The 27,932-nt window shown below is 39.0% G+C and overlaps 1 protein-coding gene and 1 long non-coding RNA gene across 4 annotated transcripts in view; one reads left to right on the top strand and one right to left on the bottom strand.

Moving 5' to 3' along the window:
• The first annotated feature begins 5,325 nt into the window (after positions 1-5,325).
• Positions 5,326-12,454, top strand: LOC146763441 (uncharacterized). Its single transcript, XR_014951747.1, has 2 exons — positions 5,326-5,448; positions 8,031-12,454. It is a non-coding gene; the product is annotated as an uncharacterized LOC146763441 (long non-coding RNA).
• A 2,117-nt stretch (positions 12,455-14,571) lies between these two features.
• SLC13A1 (solute carrier family 13 member 1) overlaps positions 14,572-27,932 on the bottom strand; it is a 57,717-nt gene continuing 44,356 nt past the window's right edge. For all 3 annotated transcript variants that reach the window (XM_085569012.1, XM_085569014.1, XM_085569013.1), the window contains one exon: positions 14,572-27,853. In XM_085569012.1, the coding sequence (XP_085425138.1) occupies positions 27,710-27,853 (144 nt within the window). In that variant the 3' untranslated portion in view covers positions 14,572-27,709. The remainder of the gene's footprint in view (positions 27,854-27,932) is intronic.

The raw sequence follows: 27,932 nt of genomic DNA, 5'->3' as shown, positions 1-27,932 counted from the left end.
GGAGACATCTGATCTTGGGGGAGTTTTCCTTTGTACAGACATACATGTGAATCTTCACATAGCAAAAAGAATTGATTCTGAGTACAGCATGTAGCAAGGAGGCTGATAAATTCTTTTGTGATAAAAGAGTTAAGCTTCTGTAAATAAAATGTTTATTTTCTCTCAGACACAAGAGTGTCACTCTGTCTTTTCTTTATCAGGTCTGTGAATATGTATTTCCCAGCATACATCAGATGTCCACTCCAACCCAGCATTTTGGCTCACAGGTGATATTATTCACTCAAGATACTGAACCTTTTCTACTGCTTTCTAAGAGACTTTCCTTGCTTTTCCCAGAGTTTTGGCAGCAGTTCTTGAAAACAATTTTTTTTTTTTAAATGAGGAACATCGGTAGTTGATGCTGAATTTCAAACAGAATATTGAAAATTAAACTGTTCATAAGAATATAAATGAGTTTCACCTAGGGAATGTCACGTAAGAAAATTTAAGTTCTGAGCTTAAATGCAGAACTGGACTTTGAACAGTGCCAGAGGAGGGAATTCCCCATCCTATGAAGAGACTGCAAGGGTAAAGACAGAACTTGTTTGGAAAACTAAGTGGTTTTTAATAATAAGAGTAACTGCCCCTTGAAAATGTAAATTAATTTAAGATAGTTTCCATGAGTTTAGAAATGATCAACAACAAGATGAGTGTGTGTCAGTGTGTATGTGTAGGAGGCAGGCAGAAAGGGGGAAATGAGGTGTAATTCGCACTCAGAAATGTAGGTCTGGAGGGGCCAATCATACTAATGAGCCTGACTCTCCCTCATCTTTTTTATTTCATCTTACTAAGTGCAAGCACACACACACACACACACACAAAAATCTTAAACTCTATAAAAAATTTAAGGCTTCTAGTATAAAATATATAAAATATCAAAATTTTGACTGTGCCAAGGAAAGAGCACAGGGAAGCTCAAGTAGTCTTCCAGTATCATATCTCCCATCCTCTCTGTTTACTTGGTATGTATCTGTCAGAAATGTGAGGAACTACAATTTAAATACGAGGGGCATTTGAAAAAGATCTGTGTTAAAGTATAGATCAGAAAGCATTTCTATACAGTTCCTGACAGTTAACATCCTGAAGAGCAAAATGTACAAAAAGCCATGCTTTATTTAGAAGTTTATAGGATTTGTCTCAGCCATGTCACTGATAATTTTCTAAAGAAAATTTTTGCAGAAAGTCTTTTGGCCTGCTGACCTAATTTGCATGTATTTTCAGATGCTTGAAATTTATGTTCAGTTGTGTCTCCTTGTACTTTGCAAATATACGAAGTATTATGTCTGGATTATTCAGTATCTGATGCATCATGCTTCCTCCAGTCTATCAGTGATTTCATTTTCCAGGGCATTGGCTAGTTTCGCATCATGTTTCCCAGTAAAAGGAAAACCCATTAAAAATGTTTTTATTGTTTGTAGCAGACTCTCTTACCTAATTTCACCAGCCTTGTTAATCCTGCCTACTTTATTAACCCCATCAGGATGTGGCCATTTTTCTTCTTTTCTTTCCTGTTTTCTCCTCTTAACTGTAAATATTATTAAGTATTTAGTTGGTTGAGTTTTGCTCTGAAAGTTTTGAACCCCAAAAATATTTATGTAAAGTTAATCTGTTGTAACTCTCAATTTCAGATCTTGGCATTTAGAATCAATTTGATGTTTAATGCTCTTAAAAAGAGCAGGATTGCTTTCAAAAAGAACAATATTGTGAAGCAAGGCAATGGCTTCAAAGCTATTATGACAGCATCCATAATCCAGGGGCAATTTCAGTTTGCTTATATTGGAAGCATTTTAGTACATTGGAAGTTGTAATAAAACTCTTACATTTGTGAATAATCATATCTAGAGCTACATGAAGATCGAATAATTTCTGCAGAGATGAGTAAGTAGTATACACAGTTGTGTTTAACCAGCATCATGGGTTAAGCAAGTGCATGAGAGGGACACCTTAAACCATCATAACAACTGGAGAAAGATACTGTCATCTTGGTCATATCTATTCTCAAAATAAAACAAACACACTTGAGAAATTGTCTGGTTTTACTTAGGTGACCAAACATTAGACTTCTAATTCTAAGATGGATATCCTATCCTTCCTTAATAATCTGCATGACAAATATGCAACCAGAGCAATTCAGCATATTCTGAAATACATCTCTAGCATAGACCTGAAAATCATCAACAGGACGTGTGTCTTTTAATCCCTTAATTAGAAACAGAGCACAACATTACATTGATAAAGACCTAGGCATCTAATGTAGACATGTCACAAATAAATGAAATAAACTTTACCCCTGTTGAACAGATTTATGGAAACTGTTTTTTTCCTCTAGGTCTCTGATACACAGTACATCCCCCAAATCTAGATCTTCTAAGCATCTTCTGAAGATCAGTGAGGAAATTCCTCTTTACTATCTTAGTATATGGACGCTTTAAATCACCATCTACCAGAGTATATGCTTTTAAATTTAGAACCAATGAAGTCTTAAATTGTAAAGGCGTTAGTGCTTTGTCTGGCAATGCTATTCCTAGTCTGTTTGTCCTTTGTCTTGTTTTTGAGAAAAAGTACTGCCAGGATTGTCTTGCAATTTTTCTGAGAAGTAAGCTTTTTCACCCAATAATGTTTTTATGCAATTAAAATAATTTCTTTTCCAAGCTTAGGGTAAATATTTGCTTTTTGAATGTTTTTGGCACAATAATGATCATATTTGTGTTTGTTAGTTTGTCTGCATCAATCAAGATGCACTCTTCCAATTGACTTTGAATGGTTTTACATAATAATTTTTAACATCTTTCTCATTATCTTAAGTTATAATGCTAAATATAATTTCAAACTGGGAAACTGGAATTTCTGTTTTTATTTAAGAAATTTGATCAAAAAGGATCAATTTTGTTCCTCTTCTATGTTTCAATTTCAATAAATTGTTATTTTTTGGAAAATAAAGGACATAATTCCTAAAATACCCAACCAGTTTCACTGAATGTCTTGTTTTCCAGTACACAGGTATGTGGCATCCATTTCTGAGCCAGGGATAATAAGAAAGCTCTGTCCTACTGCCCTGTCTTTGACATTCCAAAGAAAGGCTGTTTGACGGGAAGAGACATCATCTATTTTTGTGACATAATGTACCCTGTGAGGATGTTCTGCCTGGTAATGAGGGCAGAAAGGAAAAATAGACAAGAGAACAGCAATAGTAAAAGTTTTCACTGGATGCAGAAATGGAATCACTTAGCAGAAATGTGCAGAGATCAAGGGTCTTACAATCATATAGACAGAAAATTTTGCTTTCATAACTACAGGTTATTGCTCCCCCCATAATCAAACAGGCAGATATGTAAAAGACACTTGGAGGAGTCATACATAAAGGATAAATCTAAACAAATCTAGCTAGGCTTATTTGTGTAAACAAGGAGACATATGTTCTTAAAGTCTTGGTTTTCCCAAGATCTTTATAAGTAAAAGTTACTTAGGCAGTAACTTGCACTCATATAATTTGTGGCTGTGGACTAAATTGTGGTCTCATGGGTATCTAGAATGCATTTTTGTGGCCTGACTCTTGTACCTCACTGTACAACCTTCAGTTACCTAACAGCCCAACCCTTAAAGAGAAATTAATTTGATCCTTTACATACTACTCTGGGGGAAGTTTGTAAGAAATTTACAAAACATAGTGATAAAGGCCTTATAAATGAATTTAGAGATATGTAGATGAGATGGACTGGATTTAACTTTAGCTGATGCAATAAAAGATTTTCAAGGACTGAAATAATATTTGTTAAGCAGTATCTGTGATCGCCCATGCTGGAAGAAAAAGGATCAAGATATAACAGGGAAAATATTCTGTGAAGACTCTTACCATAATTGACTCTGAACAGTCAAAGTGAAGGTCATGTCTTTGCAGCGATGAGAAGGTGATATAAATCTTGGGAAACTGGGCACCTACCCAGCAGTGAGCTTGGTACATTCAGGCTCAGATCTCATTTCAGGGTGAGTATAATTTGGGGAAAAATCTTATGAATGCAAACATCTCTTGCTAGTATTTCACAGGGGAACAAAGTCTTCTTTAGCTCAGTAATTTGGTAATTTCCTCCCTCTTATCGCCTTGCAAATTTTAGAAGAGTAAAAACTGTAAAAAACCTGTAAAACTCCCAAAACGAAACTCCTTTGCTACTTGCTTCCTGGCTTGTGCAAATCTTGTGGTTTCTTAATCATTAGCAAAGGTTAAGTATGCTTTTGTTACTTAGCAACCATGATTGGTTTTTAAAAGTTTTCGTTCAAAATTTATCTTGTATTTATCCATGTTTTTCTCTGCTCCTTTTCTCCTCCCTTTAATACAAACTCAAGAAGGTTTGAATGCAGCAAGACAACTAGACACAAAATCTTTGCTCCTACCTGCATAAACATGAAAAAGGAGACCTAAAATTTAAACCAGAGCAAGAGAACCATTTCTCTCCAATCTACATGAGGACCTTAGCTGGCTTCCAGTTTGCACTTTGAGGGCTGCAGGATGTGTAATTTTCTCTTCTTCCCCCCCATTCCCCCTCCCCCTCCTGCAGTCCTTTGTCCCGTTCCTGCATTCCCTTGTCCTTCCCCCTCACCACGCGGTCTGTCCCTGCCCCCCTGCCTTTCCCATCGCTGTCCCCAGGGTTTCCCTGCCCCTGTCCCCTGCCCCTGTCTGCATTGGCTCCAGCTCAGGTTCCCCCCGCCCCCGGCACGGGGTATAACCGACCCTCGGTCAGTGTCCCGGGGTCTCGGGGACACGCTCCACAATAAACACGTGTTTGCACCCAAGTCCTGTGTCGCCCTCTTGTCTGTTCCCACGCTAGAACTAAGCCTCGCAGAGCTGAAGGTGAAAAAGTGGCGCTGCCTCTCCCCCCCTCCCACCATGTCCTGCCGGCACAGGCCCGGAGCCAGTCTCGCACGGCAACAAATGGTAGCAGAGGATGGCTATTTCCATTAATTTGTGAAAGGGGGGAGAGAGAAAAGAACTTCTCCGCCGAAAGAGCTCTGCAGAAGCTAAGAGGAGTTGATGTGCCAGGCGGAAAACAAACCCGAAGCTCCGGGACCCTCTTCCATCCTTGCCGCGTGCTCTCTACCCTGCCTAGGAACGACCGCGCTGCGGGGGCAGCCGGACTGCAGGGGCCGGGAGCCAGGTAGACTTACCCGAGGACAAAGAGGAGAGTTTGGCAGAGGCTCTATGGACTGAGCTCAAAGAGTGGCCCGTCAGGGGACAGCATCTGAATGGAGACCAGAGGCTGACAGTGGCCGAACCCAAAGCTTCAGGGACGAGCTCTGGGTTAACGACACCCAGGTCTCTGGGTGAGCCAAACTGCAAAAGAATACGTCCTCATTTCAGTGCGATTTTCCACCACCGAGGAGAGAGATAGAGATTTCACTGCCTGAGCCCGGAGGGTAAGTTGGGTCAGAGCAGGGTTTGGGTCCCTGGCAGGCGGCTGAATTACATTTTTTTCTTTTCTGAGTTTTAACCACCGTCTGCGTCCAGACGGGGGCTGTAGCCTTGCATGTTCCTGGCGGCCGGGAGTCTTTTCTTTTCCGAGAAGAACGCAACCTCGCTTGGTCTTTTTGGTGTAACTCATACTGGAAAGCTCCTTCTCTTTCTCAGAAAGCTGTCTTTTCTACCCTCTCCTCCCTATTCTGGGCTATGGGGGCAGGGGGGGTCGAAAGGACTCCAATGGGACAGAATTGTAAACGGCAACACGTCAGCTATGGGAGAATTGTTAACATCCTAAGAGAGGCCCTTCACATCCACGCATTTCATTGGCTTCCAGCCACATCGGGCCCCTCTCCCGTAGATTTCCCCCTTGGCTTCTGTGAAGCTCCCCCTTCCCTTTTCCCCACGGACTTCCTCAAACCTTCTCCCTTGGGGATGGCAGCGGCTGAGCCGCCCCAAGCGCCCTGCTGGACACTGTTATCCTCCCTTAGGGGTGGCATTGGCCATGCCTGCCTGGGCGAGATGCAGTGCACCCGGCAACCCCTCCCAAGACGGCGCTGGCCATGCTACAGGGATCCCCTTTTCCCGCCTTGATCCTTCTCCTCCGCCCACGTTTTCCCGCCAGCCCCACCCCTCCCCCCAATGGCCCTGCACCATCCTGCAGCAAGCCAGCCTCTATTGGGGGGGAGGTGAGGTTGGATTAATACCTCAGTCCTTCTTCTGGCCCCACTCTGATGGGAGGGATCGCCGGAGGGGCCCCTCCGTTAGAGGACCTCCCTTTGTAAGAGAGCTTTCCCCTTTGCTGTGGGGGGAGCCCACTTCTAAGGGAGTGGAGCTGGAAACCTGGACCAGAGCTCCACTGTTTCTTTCCCCTGAAATGGTGGCACCCAGGTTCACCATCTATCCCATCTCCTAAATGTACCTTGCCCAAAATTCCCAAACTTCTTGGATTGAGTTATATCTTATAGAAGGAAAGTTCATCCTCTCTAATTGCTGCCCACAATGCTATGCCAACTTCGCAATCAAATAATCAAATTGGAGAGACCACATCGCTGTTCGCTGCCTGCCTCTGCTCTGCTAGAATTTGAAAACCACAAGCATCACATCATGAATCCTGCTTTCATCCTCGATACAGAATGTGTTTATGATAATTTTGTACCCTTTATCTTAAATTGTAATGTGGAAAAGATTTTTGCCCTATTCATTGTAACTATGATTGATGTGTCACTTTCTGATGTGTCTTTGTAACATTGCTAATTTGTTTTTATCTCAGACCTCCCTTTCCTTTATGTAAATTCAAAAGAGTGAGCTGCGGGATCTGTAATTTTCTCTTCTTCCCCCCCCATTCCCCCTCCCCCTCCCATGGTCCTTTGTCCCATTCCTGCGTTCCCTTTTCCTTTCCCCTCACCACGCGATCCGGTCCCTGCACCCCCGCCTTTCCCATTGCTGTCCCCAGGGTTTTCCTGCCCCTGTCCCCTGCCTCCCATCCCACTGGCCGTGGGTCAGATTCCCCCCGCCCCCGGCATGGAGTATAACCGACCTGCGGGGTCGGTGTCCCGGGGTCTCGGGAACACGCTCCCACAATAAACACGTGTCTGCACCCGAGCCCCGTGTCGCCCTGTCGTCTGTTCCCGCGCTAGAACTGAGCCTCGCAGAGCCGAAGGGGAAAAGCGGCCGCCGCCTCTCCCCTCCTCCCACCGTGTCCCGCTGCCCCCCCACCCCAGAGCCGGTCTCACACAGCAATAGAGGGCTTTTAAAATTTATTTTCCTTTCCAGTGTTTTGGTTGTGGTGGAGCTTTGTGCTTTATCAGTTTCAACCCAAAAATGGAAGCCTAAATTTAGTTCTGAAAAGTGAGAATAATTTGGGTACTAGTTAAAGTATAATCCCTGCTGTATTTAGATTATATTCAGGTACATTTTAATTTTAAATGAATATTTAAGCCAGTGTAATATGAATATAAAGCTTGTAAGCCCAAATGCTTACCTTTTTTTTTTTCCCAAATATGCCAGTTACTGCAATAAAAGATGTTACTCTTCTCTAAAATCTTTACCTTGCTTCCCCATTTTGTCATATTAAGTTGACATCCTAGCATAGCTAAAATCAAGTGGAACTTTCCTATTGAGTTTTCTAGGGTCAAAATTTCCCTTTCTAAGTGAAAAAACAAAGACAATTGTAAAAAAAAAAAATCATCACCTGAAGTTATGAAATACTAAAGCAGCCAGCTATTACAGCTGCTAAGCTCTTGTTTCTCCCTGGGAGCTGTGGAGCAGGGCATGCACTGGAACTGCTGAGGCCTCTGGCTGCTCGGGAGCTCCGTTCCTGGGAGCTGGTGGAGCAGAAGTTACCTGGAGGTCTCTGGCAGCCAGCATAAAGGTGGATTCCAGTTATCAGGGCAAACAAACCAGCTGGTTTCAATGCTGCAGATATCTGGAAAGCTTTGCAACTGTGAGTTTCTATTGACAGGATGAGGAATGTACAAAAGGTACAACTAGAAAGACATGAGGAACTTTTACCAAAGTTTTTAAATTTCCCCTTCTTTAGGAGAAGGCTTCTGTACATAATCTCGGAGGAGCAAAACCAGAAATTGCCTGAGGCTGATGTCATGGGAAGCAACGGTGAAATCAACAAATGGTGGTGTGGGCCCTAATGATTCTGACTTCAACATTTCAACCTGAGAAATTGACTTGAACTCTCTGCTCTGACTTGGATGAGAGCAAAGGTAGTGTGATTGGTCTCCAGAGGGAAAGGTTCTAGACAAAGCTCAGAGCACAAGCACAGAGAATAAGCATCACCAGCAGCCAGAAGAATGCTGGCAACTCTCTTGGCAGTAGGCAGCAACTGCATGGATGGTGTGGGAGCCTCTTTGCTTTGCAGAGGTGCACATGTCCCACCTGTGTGCTCTTGAAGACCAGCTGCTGTCCTGCATCTTTTCTCAAAACCTGGGGAACTTCAGGAAGGTGTCCAGACTTCTCATTCCTCCGTGAATAGGAATTTACCTCCAGGAAAACAGAGAAATATCTGAGGAAAGTTCTTGCTTAATTACAGGGGTGTTCTGCAGATATGTCCTTAGGTGTGAACAGGATAAGCCACTCCAATTTATCCATCAATGTTTTTATACCAGTACTAACTGCATGGTCTTTGGGTTATTCAGACTTATCAAACTGACTTCATCCTTCTAATGTGCTTGTGTTTTTCTTCTTTCCAAAAAATAGCAACATTTTCTAGATTTAAACACCAGGTTAAGTGCATTTCAGAGACTTTCCCAAATTTACTTTCAGAAACAGAAACTTACATTTCCTTAAAAAAATAATAAGAAGGGAGGAGAAAGAAAACCATCCCTGAGCTGACAGAATGCAGCAGTAGGAGGCAAGCATTCAGCTGGCAGTTACTTACTTCCTGGCATGCAATTTTAATTAAGGAGTCAGCATGTCTGCTACACAAGCCCACAGGAGGCAGTAACTAAAAATGACTGGGAAAACATCCATGGATAAAAAGGTAGGAGAATTAAATAACGACACTGTATTATAGAGAGCTAATTGAATATGTTCATCCCTACTTTTTTCTATATAAGACCTATTACCAAAGGAAAAGCAAGCACAAATTTCTGTATCACAGTATGCACAGTAATACCTATTTTGCAGTGTTTAGTTAGAGATTCACTATTGATCTAAGATAAATCAAAAACAAAATCCTTTTTTTTTCTGTTCAGAAGTTGTGTTCTGAGATACAAATTCATATTTTTAAACTAGGCCAGAAATCTTTCTTTCCCTAGACCAAAGCTGCAGTGATTACCTAGCTAAGTAAATCAGCAAGTAGATTGCTTTAAATCACTTTATAAATATCTTTTTTCCCCTGGTATGGTGATGTTTTCTGTTTCTCAGAGAGCCAATCATTAGGACATAGAGTCTGATTCATATCCTGTACTTTTGACAACCATTATTAATCATCTTTCCAAAGGAGTGCTGTGAAATCCTGCATTGAAATTTCATTGTTGGCTCTTACTTTCTCTACTAGTACATATTCAAATGGAATGCTAAGGAATAATAAGGGGGAAGCTCATGCATCTGCCTTGTTTTATATCTGTACAGATCAAGCTGAAAGATCTGGGATTAAAAACAAATAGTGAAGGAAAAAACAAACCACTTATGACTGAAAATTAGAATTATGTGTTCTGCAGAGAAAATAACTGGTCAGCTAATCTCAGTCCTATCTTTCTGTCACTTGCACTTATTAAGAGCTCTTCAGTGAGCAGGTTCATAGTTTATGCTTATGGCTAAATAAATTGCTGGAAGAGTATTACAGAATAAAATTGTCAGATGACAGAATCATAAAAGATTACAAACATTTATTTTCAATTTTTATTTAATGGGCTCATTATCGTAGAGTCATAGAATGGTTTGAATTGGAAGGCAAATTAAAGGTCATGTAGTTCCAATCCCCATGCCGTGGGTAGGGATGCCACCCACTAGATCAGGTTGGCCTGATCCTCATCCAAACTGGTTTTGAATGCTTCCAGGGATGGGACATGCACAACTTCTCCTGGCAGCCTGGTGCAGTGTCTCATCACCCTCAAAATGAACAATTTCTTCCTTATGTTCAATCCAATCCTCCTTCAGGATAAAACTGTCACTACAGAACTTGGTAAAAAGTTTCCCTCTGTCTATTACATAAGTCCTCTTCCTATACTGAAATGCCACAACTTCTCAAGTATAATGGGTGGTATCATAGCCACCGTCTCTGCCTGTTCCCTCAGAACTCATGGATGCATCTCACAAGGTCTCGTGGACTCGCATGCCTTCAGATTCCTTCCTTCCTCCAGATCTGATCTTGCACAGTAGAAAGTTCTTCATTTTCCCAGTCCCTGCTTTTACTTTCTGTGACTTGGGCAGCGTGGCTGGAGCATTTGCCAGTGAAGATTGAAGCAAAAACTTTAAATAATTCAGCCTTTTCTGTATTCCAGGTAAATCAGTTTCCCATTTCCTTCTGGAAAGGACCCTTATTTTCCCTAGTCTTCACTTCATCTCCAACATGACTATAGAAGCTTTTCTTGTTGCTCTTGCCATCCATGAAAGTGCAGGGTAGGAAGCTTGCTGTGCAAACTCCCTGCTCTCCTAAGTGTCTTAGGATGGACTTCTGTTTCAGTCTTGGCAGCCTAGGCTGCCCTTGATCTTCACATTCTCCACCAGCCCTTCCCTCCATGTTGGTGAGAAAAAGGTTCAGCATAGCACCTCTCCTTGTAGACTCCTTTAGCACTGGGAAAAGGATTGGTTATATTCCACTGTGTTGTCCCTTCAAGAGCTATTGTTAAAGTCCGACATGGGGACCAGGGCTTGTGAATGTGGGGCCACTCCTATCTGTCCATACTGGTCCTCATCCACTCAGCCTTCCTGGGCAGGCAGATATAGCCTGTAGCAGACTCACCTACAGTATCACTTGTCCCTGCTCTCCCTTTAATCCTCACTCACAATTGTCTCTTCCATTCCTCTGTGGAGCTCAAGGCCCTCCAGCAGCTCACTGATGTAGAAGGCAGCCCCATCCACTCATTACCCACACCTGTCCTTCCTAAAGAGCTATATCCTTCCATTCCAACACTACAGTCATAGTCTTCATGGTGCCAGTAATGTTATAGCCCCGATATGTGTTTAAAACTTATTTCTCAAAGAATGTAACCCGAGATGAAACACTGAACAATCAGTAATGATGTTAGGACTCCTTCTATTGGATTGCCTTTGTGAATCAGGGTTGGTGGGATAGTGTTTGGAGCAAGCTGAGACCTTGGTGTGAGTTGTATAATGTCATACACATCTCTGTCTGTTTCTCCAGAGCCCTGGAGACCATATCTAAAAGATTCTAACATCAATAATTATGATTTTGATGTCTTTCTCAAATGAACAAAATTAATGAGAAATTTGGTTTTGTTTTATTGATTTTCTTTTTTTTGTCTTAACCTAACCTACAGGGATAAATTTTCCTTTTCTTTTGCTGAGCAGAAGAGAAAATAGCCTTGAGTTATTTTTTTTTCTTCCTCATAACCTGAGCAACCCAGATACAGACAGTATAGCCTAAAGATTTCTGTAATTTAAACCAAATGACAATGATCACTTCAGGAGTCATAGACTCCCTGAAAATTGCCATAGTTTACTGTCAGTTGCTTCTTCTACCTGTCTCAAGGTAGAAAATGCACTAAAGGAATTGCCAAAAGGGATTAATAAAGACCCAGTAATAAGCTCTATATCACTGTGGCATTCCAAGCAGAGTACTTAGAGCAATTTAGAGCAATAAAATGGAGAAGACAATAACCACTAGGTCTACAGCTACTAATTTTGCTCCCAGACCACAGCCATATCTGATAGAATTGAGGGGTCAGGGTCTGCACCGCAGAGACATCCTCTGCACCTGTCAGCAGTTGTGGAGAATCTGGACATGTGCCACAAGGTTTAATCAGCTGATGTTTTCTGGATGTTTTTGATAAATATCCTAAGGCAATAGTTAGAAGTAGGCTAAACTTTTAGCTATTTTACTGTTAAACATCTTGTCCAAAGCATCCTCTAGTGGGTGTCTCTCCCTTGCCTCTAGAAGTAGTCATTTCAGAGGGCAGAAGCTGTGCTTTGTAGGATAGCTGCTAAGTCAAATGAATCTTCTAGGGACATCTCTCTCTCCCCCTTGCAACTCGAAAGGAGCTCCAGGAAAGAAGATTAATTAAAAGGCCTATACTGTAGGTGGCGAAAATGTAGGGCAAAGAATTTAGTGCAGAGAAAAGTATCACTCTATTTCAATACCAGGATTTTAAATGTCTCAGCTCCTACTTAAGTCTGTACTTTAACTTGGTGAAACTCAGATTTTAATTTACTTGAGCAGCAACTCTGGATTTAAAAATGAATTATTTACTTTGTATATGTAAAGAACAGGGCAATGTCCAAATGATGTTACAAATCTGCTTTAAATAAACTCAGTTAAACCCAGTAGCATGCCTAGAGTCTCTCTCTATAATTTTATATGAAGATGTGAAAAAGTTATTTAGATGAAATAAAGCTGCCTTCAGGCACTTTTAATTTTCAACAGAACTGATTTGACTGATCACTATATTGCAGACAGCATGGCTCCTGGCTGCACAGCAGGGGTAACATTTTTATATGGATGAGATGTTCTTGATTAATTTATTTGATTTATTTAATTTATAGAAAGCTCAGGTGGACCTCTGTAACATCAGAGCATGGTCACTGCAATGGTCTAAAAATGTACTCACCTGTTCATTTATTATATTTAACTGGTAACAGCTCAAGGAGAATATTTCCTCTTGCCCATGCAAAAGCTGAGTGATCTCTCCAAGGCCATGTTAGGGGTCTGGGGAAGCCTGGGAGCAGGAAGGCTGTCCCACCAAATGCATCACTGCTGATGGACATTCAGCAGGATTCGGAGATGATTCCCCAGTTGCCTGTGTGCATTATTTTTTTGTTTAAGGCATATCACAAGTATTATCCTTGGCAAACATTAAATGCTCTTTTGGACTTTTCCAATGGAAAAGTAATTTTGACTTTTAAATATATAAAATTTAAATGAAGTGTGCAAGAGCTATTGGTTTCTATTGCAATTCTGGTATCATCCTTACCTCCAATTTGGCTCTGACACATCATTTTCAGGGATATTCCATGATATTACACAGACTTCCCTGTTTATTTAAGATTTATCTCTAAAGCTCCCTACCATGAAATATATTGTTTTGGGGGTTAGATAGCAGAAATTCATGTGTGCCTCTGGATCCAGGTCATTAAATATTTAAATATCAGTTCAGGCTAATTTCAGTTTCATGAATTGTTTGCATGAAGCGTGTAAGCAGCTCAGAGGTTGGCCAAGCCAAAAAAAAAAAAAAAAATCTTAAGACACATGAGGGATAGGAGTCAAAGAAAAGGGAAAGCAGGAGAATAATTGCTTGTGGCATAATTTTACAGTTTTAAGATAAGTTTTGAAAAAGTATTACCTCATTTTTCCTCTCATTTATGTAACTTCACTCTTCATGATCATGAAGAAAAGCAGAAAACAACCCTAAAACCCTCAAAGTTAGATGGTCTTGGAGCATAAAAATATCATCACTAGCACTGAAAGTGACTATATCTTTTTACAGATATTTAGGCTTGTAATTTTTAAAACACTAATCCTGTCAGGCAGTTAGATCCCCTACAGGACAGGTGGAATTTAAATAAATAAATACCATGGTGTTCAGAGTAAATCTATTTATGACAGAAAGAAAAAACACTTGGGTAGGTTCCCAAATATGATGAACAAATTAAGATACTCTTGGGTATATCCAACAGATGTTATCTGTAAATTTTATCTATCCAAATGCAATATTAAAAGCTCAATGGGCTTTATCTTGCCTGGTATCATTGGCCACTACCCAGCAAAGCACTTACACATTGGTAATTTTAAGAACAGGGTGTCCTGGTTGCAAGCCAGAATACCCAGCAGCATAGTGGAGCGAGACAGTGATAAGCAGTTTGACAATACTATCATGCTGATAACGCAACTCCACAATGCTGCTTCTCAAAGACACCTGTGTGCAGTTGATTCCAACATATTATTTTATCAATATGTATTGAAGATACACATAGATTATACTTTTCCCCCCATTTTTTTTTCAGTGCTAAACAAGTAGCAAAATTGTTGTGCTCTCTACAGACTAACAGCCAGATAAATAATAATTCACTTCTGAATATGTGAATATGATGAGAGGAAAGGAGGAGAGGAGAGGAGAGGAGAGGAGAGGAGAGGAGAGGAGAGGAGAGGAGAGGAGAGGAGAGGAGAGGAGAGGAGAGGAGAGGAGAGGAGAGGAGAGGAGAGGAGAGGAGAGGAGAGGAGAGGAGAGGAGAGGAGAGGAGAGGAGAGGAGAGGAGAGGAGAGGAGAGGAGAGGAGAGGAGAGGAGAGGAGAGGAGAGGAGAGGAGAGGAGAGGAGAGGAGAGGAGAGGAGAGGAGAGGAGAGGAGAGGAGAGGAGAGGAGAGGAGAGGAGAGGAGAGGAGAGGAGAGGAGAGGAGAGGAGAGGAGAGGAGAGGAGAGGAGAGGAGAGGATTTCTGTTATGGCAATTTTTCATTGCCATAATTTTACAGAATAGGATTCCTGGAGATGCTGTCTGTGGATATATCTTCTTCCATCTTGTTAGGAATGCATTGTTAGATTTTCACATCTGTCATTTGCTTACCATAAATGCCAGCAGCTACTATTTTTTCCCTTACCTTTTATGAAGTGAAAGGATACTTTTCCCATCCAGCTTTAACCCAAACGACTAGGATAACAATAATACACCCTATTACAAAATATTAATTAATTCCCAGAAAAACTCACATTTTAGTGTATCTTCCCTTGAGGACAATGAAAGAGCCATTTTCTAACCAGCATACCACCCATGGGTGGTAAGAGTTATTGGTGTTAAATGTATTAAAGGGAAAATTCATATGCCTAGAATCTTTAAGGGCCGACAAGACAGATTGTTGGATTAGATTGTTGAAGTCACGATTAGGATTTAAGTTCTATGAGTCACATTATTAGTTCTTGTATTTAATGACTAACAAATAGCACAGTCTTAAATTCCCAGGGAGCAGTAATTCTTCCTTTGGTAAAAAGACGCTGATTTGTCAAAAAAAACAGGACTATTAAATTAAATTAAATTATATTCTGTGAATAAACTATAATTATTTACAGCCATCTGTTTTAGTTTGCTGCATGAGACCCTTCTATAAGTTTATTTTTACAATGGCCAGGTTTTCTCAGTGCTATATCTTCAAGGGATGTTTCAAGAAAAGAGTGTCTTAAATAAGTCATAACTCTCTCTTTTGATCTTTGCTTGCTAGCACTCCTGAGATGGGGGGTGAGGGATTTACCCTGATGCCAGCTGGAAAAGGAAAAGCAACATTGGCCAAGCAGTTATTAGGGTTATTGGAAATTTGGGTTCACTACATGGCAATTTGGGACAATAGAACATTCCTATTATTTTGTGGACATCTGTACAAGATCAGCCAAAACCTAATCTATTCTCCTGAGGTATCTCTAGACAATGTGCATTAAACATTTCCTTCTGGATAAAAGGAGAGTGACAAAACAGGAGAAGATTGTTTTTGTAAAAAGTAGCTGGAAACTGAATGAGCAAGGGAAGAAAGCCACCCATTTAGGGAAGCTTACAAGATTCTTTGCTTTAGATGCTAAAAAGGATTTGATGTTTTCTGTAACTGTTTCAGGTTTTCTTTAACTTCTTTAACTTTAAACCATGAGGTCTAGGATCATGTTTATTTTCACTGCACTGTACTGTCTCAGGATGAGGCTCCTTCACCTACAGCCATTTCTCAGTCTGGGAAACAATTAACTTTATTTAACTTTGCTATAGGTACACTGGGAAATAGGTGGTATTATGACATCATCTTCAACTTGAGTATGCATAGTTTTAACAAAGAATATGGTGAAAATTTCAGCACATTTTCTCTGTTTTCTTCACCTTATTCCAATAAAACTATTAGTTCTATCTTTGATTATATTGAGCAAATTCTTTTGAATTTCAGCAATCTCCTAGAAGATTGTGTTTTTATTCTATATCCTCAGTAGTATTTGTTAGAAAAACACATGAAAGTTGGGCTACCAGTTAGAATGAAGCAACAGAAAAACAGTGAAGAAAAGCCCATGGCCCTATCTCATGGTCCTCTCTTGGACACTACACTGAAATTCTGTACACAAACTCTTTCCTTGTGAGACCCGAGTGGTGATTATTATGCTGCTACCTGAATATCAGTTATTGTTTTTTCACAGATCTATTAGCTTTACTTGGCTGTAATTAGCTGAGGCAATGCTAATTAAAACTGAAACTACAGAAAGTCTGTATGATTATTTAGTATGATTATTTGTGTTTTTCTAACTGCTGCCTGTAGTCTAATTAGTGGCATAGGCCATTAATAAATTCAAGGCCAAATTATGTTACCTATCTTAAAAATAATAAGGAAATCAGAGGAAATATCAGCAGGCAAAGCTCAAGGACCCTAATAGATTTGTGACCTTTATCCTTGAGATAGGTTAGTATTCATTATGGTGCTGTGATTGTTTCCTTAAATAATTTAGATGCCATTGTTTACTTGGAGGCACATCCACAAGGTTCTATGAAGTCAGCAAAACCTGGATACATCAGATGCTTCTCAGAAATAAAAGACAAAACTGCTAGTCCATTATATCCTACATAGATGCCTTTAATTTTATGCTGAGATGTTTAAAGAACTTCCAACATGATCCTGCATATTTAGTTCAATAATGTTGTACATCCTGAAGCACAAACACACGAAGTGCCAGAAAGCAAATTTATGTGTCTCTTCACCCTGAGAAGGTTTTTTCTATTTCCATTTTAGCAAGATTTCTTTATCATGGGTGGCCCAAAAAGAAAGAAATCAGGTAAAGAAAAGCTATAGCTTATACCATGTGGCTGCCATATATGAAGTAAAAACAAAAGCTTTGAACTTAAGGTAAAATATTAAACATGAAGTAATCCAGAGAATAATTTATATTTTCTCAGCTGAATTGAATGTAAGTACCTTCTGTCTGCCTTAAAATATTAGTGACGAATCACATCCATTCCACTTCTGTGCGCCTTTGTGGAACAGACTCATAAAGGGTACAACATCTCAGCTCCCATGACTTTTGCAATTACAGCGTGCCAGAGTTGAGTTGTCTGATAATGTGCACACTTCTGCTGCCTGGCACACATAAGGACACCAAGCTGAGCAGAAGCCATGAACTAGGACTGATTACTGGTAGCTGCTTATTGGTTCTTGTCTTTCCAGAACCTTCCATAGACAGTATTCAAAATGCATTTCTAATAGCAAATAACATAAAAGATACAACAGAATATTGTTTAGCAAACAAATATGAAGGACTATAAAGTCTAGGCTATAGTTTATGGGGTAAGAGGTGTAATCATTATGTCACCAAGAAGAGAAAAAATCTTCTGACCTTTTACTTCTGTTTCAATTTTCACACAAAAGTCAGTTGTAAACAAATTCTCAAGAAATGGGAATTATAAAGGGTATGGGAAGCAATCCAGAATAGAAAAAGAACAGGCGAAGGACATTTAAACAGGTATGATGTACTCAGACTAGGGATAATTTATTGAATTTTCCCTCTTGAACATTTCAGGAATTTACATGAAACAATTTCCAAATAATCACTTCTTTGTGAGAAGATAGCACACAGCAAGGTCTGACATGAGTACATAATGAGCAACCAAACGTGTCAGGCTCACTTGGATACACAGAATGCTATTTTAGCAATCAAATAACCAGTTTTATATATTTAGAGGATAATAACTTGGTAAGAAACAGCCAACACTAGTGTGTCAAAAGCCAGTCATGCCAGAAAAAGCAACATCTTCTCTGACTACACAGCAAGACTGGTCTAGTAAATGAAGAGGCAATAAAAGTAATGTATCTTAGGTTTAGTAAGAGTTTTGTTTCACTTCATTCAATCTAAAGTGATGTGACCTACAAGAAAGTTACATAGTGTAAGTATAACATATATGGTGTGTTCAAAATCTGTGCTTATAATACAAGGGTCATTTGCCAAAAAGAATGGAAGCATATATCTAGTAGATTATCTTTGAGAAAATTTTGGTTTTGGGTTCCTGTAACATTCGTTTAATCAGTGATTTAGATAACATGTAAGTGACTGATATAATAACACCTACAGATAATAGAAATGTTTTGTGCTTTGTGGACTCTTTGGGGACAGATTTAGAATTCAAAACTGTATTGCTGAATTGAGTAAACATTCTGAAATACAATCAAAGCCCCAACCAACCTGGCCTTGAACATTTCCAGGGATGAGACATCCACAGCTTCTTGGGGCAACCAGTTGCAGTGCCTCACCACCCTCTTTAGAAAGACTGTCTTCCTAATATCCAGTGTAAGTCTCCCCTCCTTCAGGTGAAATCATTGTCCTTTGTCAGAAAGGTTGCTCTAAATCTATTCATCCCCCAGTTTGTATTGATACTGGGATTTGCTCCAACCCAGGTGCAGCACCTTGCTCTTGGCCTTGGTGAACTTGATGAGAATAAAGATTTCATGAAGGCTCCTCATGAAGGATTCCAATGAAATTAACTTAATGAAGTTAAGGACTTCTTACCTGGACAGAAGGAGAATTGAAAAAATCCAGGGTCTGTAGTTGTTCATAAGCAGAGAAAGAAGCTTCGCCAATGACATAAACTGCATTTTTGGATGTAGAAAAGAAGTGTGGATTACCAAACTTAGAGCTGATGGGTCTTTATCTAGATTTATCAGGAATTCCTGCCTATATATGATTGAAACCTAAGAGATCCCCAGCACTGTGGCACCTGGGTTCAGAAAGGATGTGAATCTACTGCAAACTGTCCAGAAAAGCACAAATTAACAAAAATTTTAAAAATAATAATTATAAAATAATCAAGTGATTTAGAAATTGAAAACTGTCTAATGATGAATAACTCACTAGGCAGATATCCCACTGAAAACTTTCCTCTGTCAGATTAATATTTACACTTTGCTTAAAACACACATGACTTTTCCCACATCTAATTTTGTCAATATTTCTGGATATCGGGAACTCATGATAATGAACTTCACAAAGGAAATGCTGCTTCTATATACAGATAATGACATGAGCAGTAACACTTGTCAGACTCATCTACTGGGCAAAGTATAATTTGTGTCTGTGCTGATCTACCCATGACTGGCCATGGCATCGTGCTCAGGAACTTACAGAAACATCTGAGTTGTTTCATTCTAGAGAGCTGAAGTCTGAGTAAGTGACAGAATGGCAGCTAAAGTGTTAAACAGAGACACAAAAAAAACATTACAGGGGTCATTGATCAATTGGTGACCACATCCTCTGGTTCCAGCTGACACATGGCTAATTTATGTGAGAAAAATTTAAATTATATATCACAGATTGGAATCCATATTATACAACTTCCTGTGCTACCAGTCTCTTTCTTGAAACTCAAGTAGATGAACTTGGCATTCGTCTGAATGGAGTTCTCTTTTCTCACTGGCTTTTTTGAGGTTTTTTCTCCAGCTGGAGCAGTACCTCCTGAAGTTAATATCAACATAGTTACCTGGAAATACTAATATGTTAACCAAATTTAAAATGTTTAATTTTTTTGTCATGCTTTTTGCATTTACAAGTATTGTTAATACAAGTTCCTTACTTGTATTAACAATGCAAGTATCTTGGCTATAATCAAACTTGCAAAGACTACTTATTGTAGTAATAAGTACCTACAAAAACATTTTGCTATTGCTATGCTTTGAGGTATTAGTAGACACAGGAAAATATGGAAAAATGCCCAAACCAGTTCCACATTCCAACTGATATTTAGTTACTTTCACAATTAAGATAGAAGCCAATATAATGCTAGCAATTTATTGCTTGGTGCTGCTGAAAGTCATTATTTTATCCTAGGGGAGCACATATCTTGGGAAACAATTCTATTTAATTTGCAACCATAATCAATTGATGCGATTTTATTTATGTATGAATTTTATTTACAAATGGATTTCAGCAGGATGTGGCTCACAGCCTTTTGTAATCACACTGCAAGGGCTTACAGCTATTCTTAAAAGTAAAATGAGTGGGATTTTCTACAGATCTGATCCACTGCTACATACCTCAAACCTTTCATTAATGTTGTCTGTCACTAGTCTCTGAAAATGTTTTTTATTTTCATTTGCTTTGTTAGCCTAAAAGAACACTCGTAATTTTGCTAGGGCCATATATAATACAGCAGCTAGCAGTAATTAGTACTATTGTTTTCTTTTAGTATTTTTTTGCTTTTCTGCTAACACAACTTACTTTTCAGGAAAACAGCTCAACGGCTTCAAATCAGAGACAAATTCACATTTCCCAGATGTGGACAGGAAGAAGACCCAAGATGTGCTGAGGGGATATGCATTCTACAGGTTGTTGTAGAAACTGAACCAAGTTGAGGATGCCTCCTTGGACTGTAAGCTTCTTGTGTGGGTCTGTACTGTCAGAAGACAACCTTGACACCCATCCCAGGAGCTGTGCTCCCAGGTGACAGTGCAAGGTAAGATCCATGGGAAGAGCTTGGATTAGGGTCCAACTAACATTTATCTGCCTTTGGTTGTGACACAGTTTGAGGGAGTATTATAGAAACAAAACCTGTTTGGCTGGACCAGGTTCAGCTGTCTAGTACTATACTTTTTCACCTTTGAAGGGGAATAAGAGCAGATGGAAGTTTCCATCTTGGATTAGCTGGGAGAAGATTTAGATTTCCTGTGATTTAGTCCAATCACAGCTTCAAAAATAACCAGTTTTGAAGCAGAAAACTCCTAAGCTCCTGGCAGCTTCATATAATAACCTTCATTGACCTTGTCAACATTACGTATAACACAATCTATTTTCTCTTTGTGGTCTGTAAAATCATACTGTAAGTGCAATACAACTTGAGAGTAAGGAGGTAAGTGGCTGCAAGAGGGCACTGGAAGTTCAGCTTTAGTTATAAGGCTTTAGTCATATTTTACTAACACATAAAGAGGATTCCACATCTAAGAATTTCAAGAGTAGAGTTAAAAAATGTCACCTGTGAGATACTGCCTAAGCCATGTATTCAATAGTTGCTACACTGAAAATATGCAGTGTGACTAGGAAAGGGTTAAAGGCTTATTGAAATTGAAGGATTGCTCTTAATGGGTTTAAAACTCCATCTGCTTTCACAGTGAGAACAGGAAAAATTATAGTACTATCTATGCCATCCATTTTCTTCTCCTCTGATGCATTATAATAGCATCTAAAGAAAGAACTAGCCACCACATGGTTTTCTATATTATGCAAACTGAACTTTTCAAATCCATGAAGAATGTCAGGAGAAGTTGTCAGTCTTGTACATGGATCATTACCAGTTTTGAAAGGTGAGACTCAGAACTGCGGATTGTAGGTTAGCTTTTCTCTCTCACCCTCTCTCTTCCTCTTCCCTCCTCTTCCTCTTTGCTCCCTTGCTCTTCTCATTTATTTTATTTTCTTCATTTCTTCGTTTTATTTCTTTGCAATAAGAGACAGAGCTTTTCAAGATAACTTAAGGGGGAAATTGTTCAGAGGAATCATCTAAGGGAGCAGGAAATGTTTTTCCCATTTGTAGTGTATTCAAGAAAGTGCTACAAAATACAAGAGATTTAAACATTGTTTACTTGCTGAGACAAGAAGCAAAAACTATCAAATGCTTATGGCTTAGTTATTCTGGACTCACTTATCCTAGGATGCTAATGTTTTTTAGCTTTAGTACATATGCTTGCTTTGCTATCTGTGCTCATGATAATCACAGTTGAAGATGGACATCATATGGCATAAATTAAAATGTTCAGGATGAAGAAAACCTTACGTCACTGATGCTCTGTGTACCACAAGAGCTAAGAGCTCTTGTCTCTTAGCCTGTTCAATTATATTGTTTTAGATCCCACTTATAATACAAATACCCTCATTTTTAAAGTAAACACCTGGCCTGGAAAACTAGCTTTCTTTATTTTAGGATAGGCTTTGAAACTTTTTTTTGCATGATTACTTACCTAAAGAAAAAAAAAATCTGTGAATCTGCCTGCTTGCTTAGTCCTGGAAATATTAAACTACTCTCTTAGATTTTTCAAATTGGTTCCTAATTTAGACATCTGTGAATGTTTCTGTGCCTGTATCTCTCTGTGGGGTATGAGACCAGAATCCAGCTACACAAAAATATTCTTATCCTCAGCTTCCCTGGGTGCAAGTGTCTCCCTGTGCCTTGGAGGGGGTACCAGTGTGAGCACAGGGGTACTGTGGTCCCAGCTGCCAGACCCAGAGCTTCCCCTCATAGCTCATTGCCCAGGCTATTTACTTAAAGCTCTAGTTTTGGGGCTCAGGAATTTTTCTCTGCTGGCTCTAATGTCTGTCAGAAGAAGGCTGATCCTGGTAACACTGGTCTCTCTTGAGATGTAAAAAAATGTGGGTTCAAATTAGTCAGCATTTGAGGAAGGGTCACAAAAAGTCTTCATGCTTCCTCTGTTGTTAGAAGATGTTGGAGGATGAAAATGGAAATCTCTATGGGAGGGAAGCAAGTGCACAAAAATGTTCCGCATCATTCTTGGATTGATGCCTGAGGACAAGAGTTTCAGTACCATGCTTTTAACTAGAATTTTATTTTGGATAGTTTTGGGTGTATTAGCTTGCTGGTTCTTTAGACTTCTTCTGGTACAGATATTTTGCAAACTTAGGTCAGCAATTTAAAATTTTCACCTAAGTTTCCACGTTTGCCACAACTGAAGATAGCAGAATCTGAGGCAGTCCACTGAAAGATGATCAAACTAAATGCTAGAAGTGACTCTTCCAGCTATCCTTGTGGGTCTCCTCCAGTATTCTGACCTAAAATGGTTATTCCTGAATCAGAAACCAAGTGCTAAAGAGCTATTTTTCATAGGTGTATGCCTTTCTTTATGACCTAATTTCTGATTAATCCCCAAACAGTTTGAGACTGGGATATATTTATTCTGTGTTTGTAAAGAGAGCAGATGTTTTTGCTACAACTGCTTTTCAAATCTGAAAGGTCTTTCTCTTTTTAAAATTATTTTAAAAGTGGACTTTTAAAATATCCAGTAGATTTAAATTATTCTCAGCAAGTATTCTCCTCTGCCATATATATATGAAGAGTTGAGCTATAACAATTAAAAAACGTTTAAGAAATCTCAGGCAATTTATTGACAAATAGCTTTTCTTTCCAGATCAACTTTAGCTCTTGTTAGTGATAAACATGTTGGACTGTACAGTATCCAGAAAATATTTATTTTAAAAATAGTAGATTTGTATTGTAAAGGAAAATTGTGCAGAAATTGAACATTGTGCAGGTAAAACAACATACATAAACTTCCAAACACAAAAGGCAAAAGTATTAGGGAAAAACACTGACAAGAATTCAGTTCAAGTGATTGTAAAAACCATAAACTATCAAATTAAGTTTGCAGAGACAAAGAACTAAGCTGATAAATGAAGTTATAATTTCTGAGTAATAGCTGCAAAGTGATCTGATCTATGTGCAGGCCTGACCACTGGGGGATGTCCTCAAGTGCTCTGGGGCAGCAGGGTGTCAGCATCAGAGAAAGTGGCATCCTGCTGTGGGCTGCCAAGGGCAGGGCAGGAGAGAGGGCAGGACTAGACTTCTGGACATCCAAGGGGTCACTAGAAGCCTTCCAGTCCTGCCAGCAGCTGCACATAACATGCAAGAGTATTTTTGTTGTTGTTACTCACATGCAAGGTGGTTTATTATCCACAAGAAATCAAAGAGTTGTAAGATCGTTTTGCTACTCTCTTTTTTTTCTTTTTTTTTGCTACACTCTTCCTGAGCTGCTGTGCTGCACTGCTCTTCAGTGAGCCGTTGAGCTATACGCTGGTTGATTTTAAACCAGCTAGACCCTGGCAGTAAACAAACACAGTCAATTCATTTTAAAAGTACATAAAGGGATTTATGCTGCAAGATTGATCTGATTGCCTGATTGTAAAATAGAAAAGTCAAGAAGGTATTTCCAGGGTACACATCATTTGTGGTTTCTACTAATGTAAATGCACATCTTCCAAAATAAAGTGAAAATACAGTAAATATAGTATAGCCATAGAAAAGGAGAACATAGACCGGGCACATATCCCCAGTGAAGTACATGGCAAAAGTTCTTCTAATTCATCAGGAATGGGGTCACAAATAAATAGTAAGTTACAAATATTACTTATGTACTGTTACAGTAAGCTAATTAGACTCATCTGATACAAAGAAAATAAACACCTTTTATATGGAAATTAGGAACAAAGCAATTTACATATAGTTAATGTCATCATATATTAATCAACTCTTAAAATAATTATAGGTGCATTCCCACTATTTGTCCTAATACAAATTCTGGTCAAAGCAAGGAATATAATAGCAACATATGAAGAGCGTGTTTCTGCTGGTGATCAGCAAAATGATCTGTGCCTGCAGTCCAAGCTAAATCCACTCCTTGGGTACCCAGATTGCCACACTCTGAAATTTTTTTTCCTCCATTTCAGTGCTCTCAGGTGGGGAATATAATATTAATATTAATCCCTGCACTGCAGGGTTGTTAGTTTTTACTTAAAATATTCCTAAAAGCTTTAAAAATAAGTTAGTAATAATAACAAATAATCTCAAATGTTGAGTCTGACCCGTTCCATAAACCTCTGACAAAACAAGTTAATAATCCTGCTGAGAGCCTACTTTCCCAGTACTACTAACCTGATTGTTCAAAACTCCTTACTTGCAAGATACAGTCTCCAAAAACATCATGATTAATAATTTACTTTTGTCACTAATTTAGTACATTATGACACAATTAAGATGCTGGTTGCTGAAAGTCAGTTTATATATAATTCTGTGTTTCATTGCAACAAATACAAAAACATGAGGTCTAAGAGATTACCAACTTTACAAACTTCTCCCTTGTCTCTTTGTGTATTATCCACTGCATACACCAATTTTAGTGAAAAATAGTTTTTAAAAATGCATCCTTCAATTTTACTATTTTTGCTTGTTTACTAAGATACTTAACAATAATTTCTGCCCTGAAAAAATAACCTAGGGAAATACTGTGGTCTGAATTACATGAGGGCTCAGACATGACAGGTCTTTGTTGTCATACTCATTTTATGAATAACCCAGAAAGTAAAGAAAATAAAATAAACATCTGAAAATCAACTGGCACAAACAGCTTCAGTTTTACTCAAAACTGTATCACTTGTTATGGTCAACAGCTCAAGAGTTCTCTTAACTGGTGCAAAATTGTTCTTCCATGTGGATATGCAACTTGAGAGAATACCAATGTCAAAGCCTGACTTAAAGGAGAAGTGCATTCATGGACATGTAGACCTTCTTTTCATATTCAAGGCTAAGGTTATAACCAATTAGAGCCAATTCTGTTTTGGGAAAATTCATACAAGTCAGGGGCAGCTCAGAAGTAGTTAACAGATTTCCTTTGGCTAAACAACTGTTGCCACATGATTGAAAGGCTTTGCACATCAGACCTGTGGCGATTAAAAATACCACATCCAGTGGGAGTGGTGAACATAAGGCCACAAAGAGGACTGTCTTACCTTTTTCATGGTTCATGAAAAAGTAAAAAATCTAGTGTTACAAACAGAAAATAATCTATCCCAAATAAAACTGAGAATAATTAATGTTTGCTCATTTGTTTAAAGATAAAATATTTTACCGCAAGGTGAGTAAAGCACTGGAGAACATTAGTCAGGGAAATTTTGCATGTTGGGTTTCATGTTGGAGAGTTTCAAGATGACTAGACAAATCCCTGAGCAACCTGGTCTGATCAGAGTAATAACCTTGCTTTGAGCAAGACTGAATGCTTCTGAGACCCTTCCACTTGAAATACCATGATTCACTGTTTCCACTGCTCTTGAATAATTATGAAATTTCGGACAAAACTGGAAAGTGATACCATGAAGTAAGTAGGAGCACTCTTTGCTGGTCTTCCTCTCTATGCCTTCAGGATCGAAGGCCTGAACAAGCCATGAGCTCCTGCACTGCACATGCTTATGGGAAAATACCCTATGATATAATCCAGGATTTGTATCTTGGATTAGTTACTTGTATCAGCATTTCCCTTGGGTACCTGACTTAATTTAGCCAAGTGTTGTATACCTGTAATGATAATTATTACTACAGGGGATCAATAAGCATTATTTGTGTAGTGGCAGCTCCCTATTGCCCCAGTGATGGTCATAGCCCTATTTTGCCACGGTATAAAAAAATTGTGATAGCAGCCTCCATCAGGCTTAAAAGCCTGGTGTTAATACTTCAATACTTACACAGAATTGTTCATTAAAAAAAAGTGCTTCAATACTTCATTGCAGCTGAACCTGCAACTAATAGCTACAGGTAACAAGATACAAATACAACATTATAAACTGCATTCTGGCATTTCAGAAGTCATGACTGACATCTCTACATATGCATTATCAAAACCAAATGTAAACCATTAATCAAAAACCAACAGCATTTTTTGGTTGTTTCTATTGTTGGGAAAAATGGACACTATCTTTAAAAGACAGATTGATGTTTACGACTATCATATGGATGTCCCAAGGCATGATCCAATCTAAATACATGCAGCTTTCATTCAGACTACATGCTCTTTACAAATGATCACAGATCTTCACAAGTAAAGCTATAGTCTTTATGATGAAAAATGTGTAACAACCAAATAGAACATCGTTATTTGTAGGTATCTTTGAACTCCAACTTACATGCTGACCACATTGCACTGTCTTGTGTTTAGAACATTACAATATTAACATAGTCTAGTAACCTTAAACTGCCACCTGTCCTGCAGATATCGTGACTCTCCTGGTGAAGATTCACTTGGTTCACAGATTGACTGTTAAATCTTCAGAACTGTCTTATGGTTTCACTCCTCAAGGAGATACATCTGCTTTTAGCAGCGAGGTATGATGATAATTTAGTCTCCATTTGCACAGATAAACTCAGATCAATCAACATATGTCTATCCTGAGAAATTTTTTTTTTTTCTTTTACAAGAGCAACAACATATTTTAGCAAGGTCCTGAGAGGACGTAGGCTAAGCATGCTTATGTATGCACTCTCCTTCCAGGTTACAAGGTGCTTAATATATAAAGTGCTGTGTAAGTGGCCATGCTGCTCTTCTCCATTTTTTGTGCATTTTTAACTGGTCTGTAAACTATGGGTTCAAGACAGTCCCCTCCCTGATCTTATGTTTGTGATCAACACTGTTTCAAACAGAGCTTGAATCTAGAAAACAGAATACCAACATGCTATCTGACAACCCCCAAATAATTAATAACAAGGATTTGTATTTGAAATAATAAAATCAAAATTTCATTATTCTGCTACCCTGAGAATGGGGGCAAATTGCCCGTGATAATGGCTATACACATTTATTTTTTCCTTCATAACATGAAGATATAAAAATTCAGACTAGCTGAACTAGATTAGAAACCTGATCTAACTATGATCTTTAGAAAGTCTAGCACTCTTCCTGATTAGACTCTCAGACTGGATCATCAGTTTCTAGGACTGTGAAATACAGTAGCATTTATAGTAATGTAGAGCCTTATCATTGTGGTGACTGTAAGCATTTTAAGTGACTCACCACATGTGAGAAAAAAAAAAGGAAACTTTTTTTTTACAGTCCAGTGCCATTTGTAGATGGAACGTTGAGTGCCCAACTTGGGTAAGTGTAGAGATCAAATATAGGCACTATCCATGTCATAATCCCAAGCATAACTACAGCAACTCCAATGATGTTAATGCCCAAGCCAGCTTTCACCTAAAGAAGAGGAAAAAGAAAGAAGAAACATGCATCAAGACAATGAAGAAAACTTTTTAAGTGCCAAAAATTTCCTTTA

Source organism: Lonchura striata, chromosome 1A (assembly GCF_050655825.1).
Source record: "Lonchura striata isolate lonStrDom1 chromosome 1A, ASM5065582v1, whole genome shotgun sequence".
NCBI lineage: Eukaryota > Metazoa > Chordata > Aves > Passeriformes > Estrildidae > Lonchura > Lonchura striata.
This window is presented reverse-complemented; position numbering and strand designations above follow the sequence as displayed.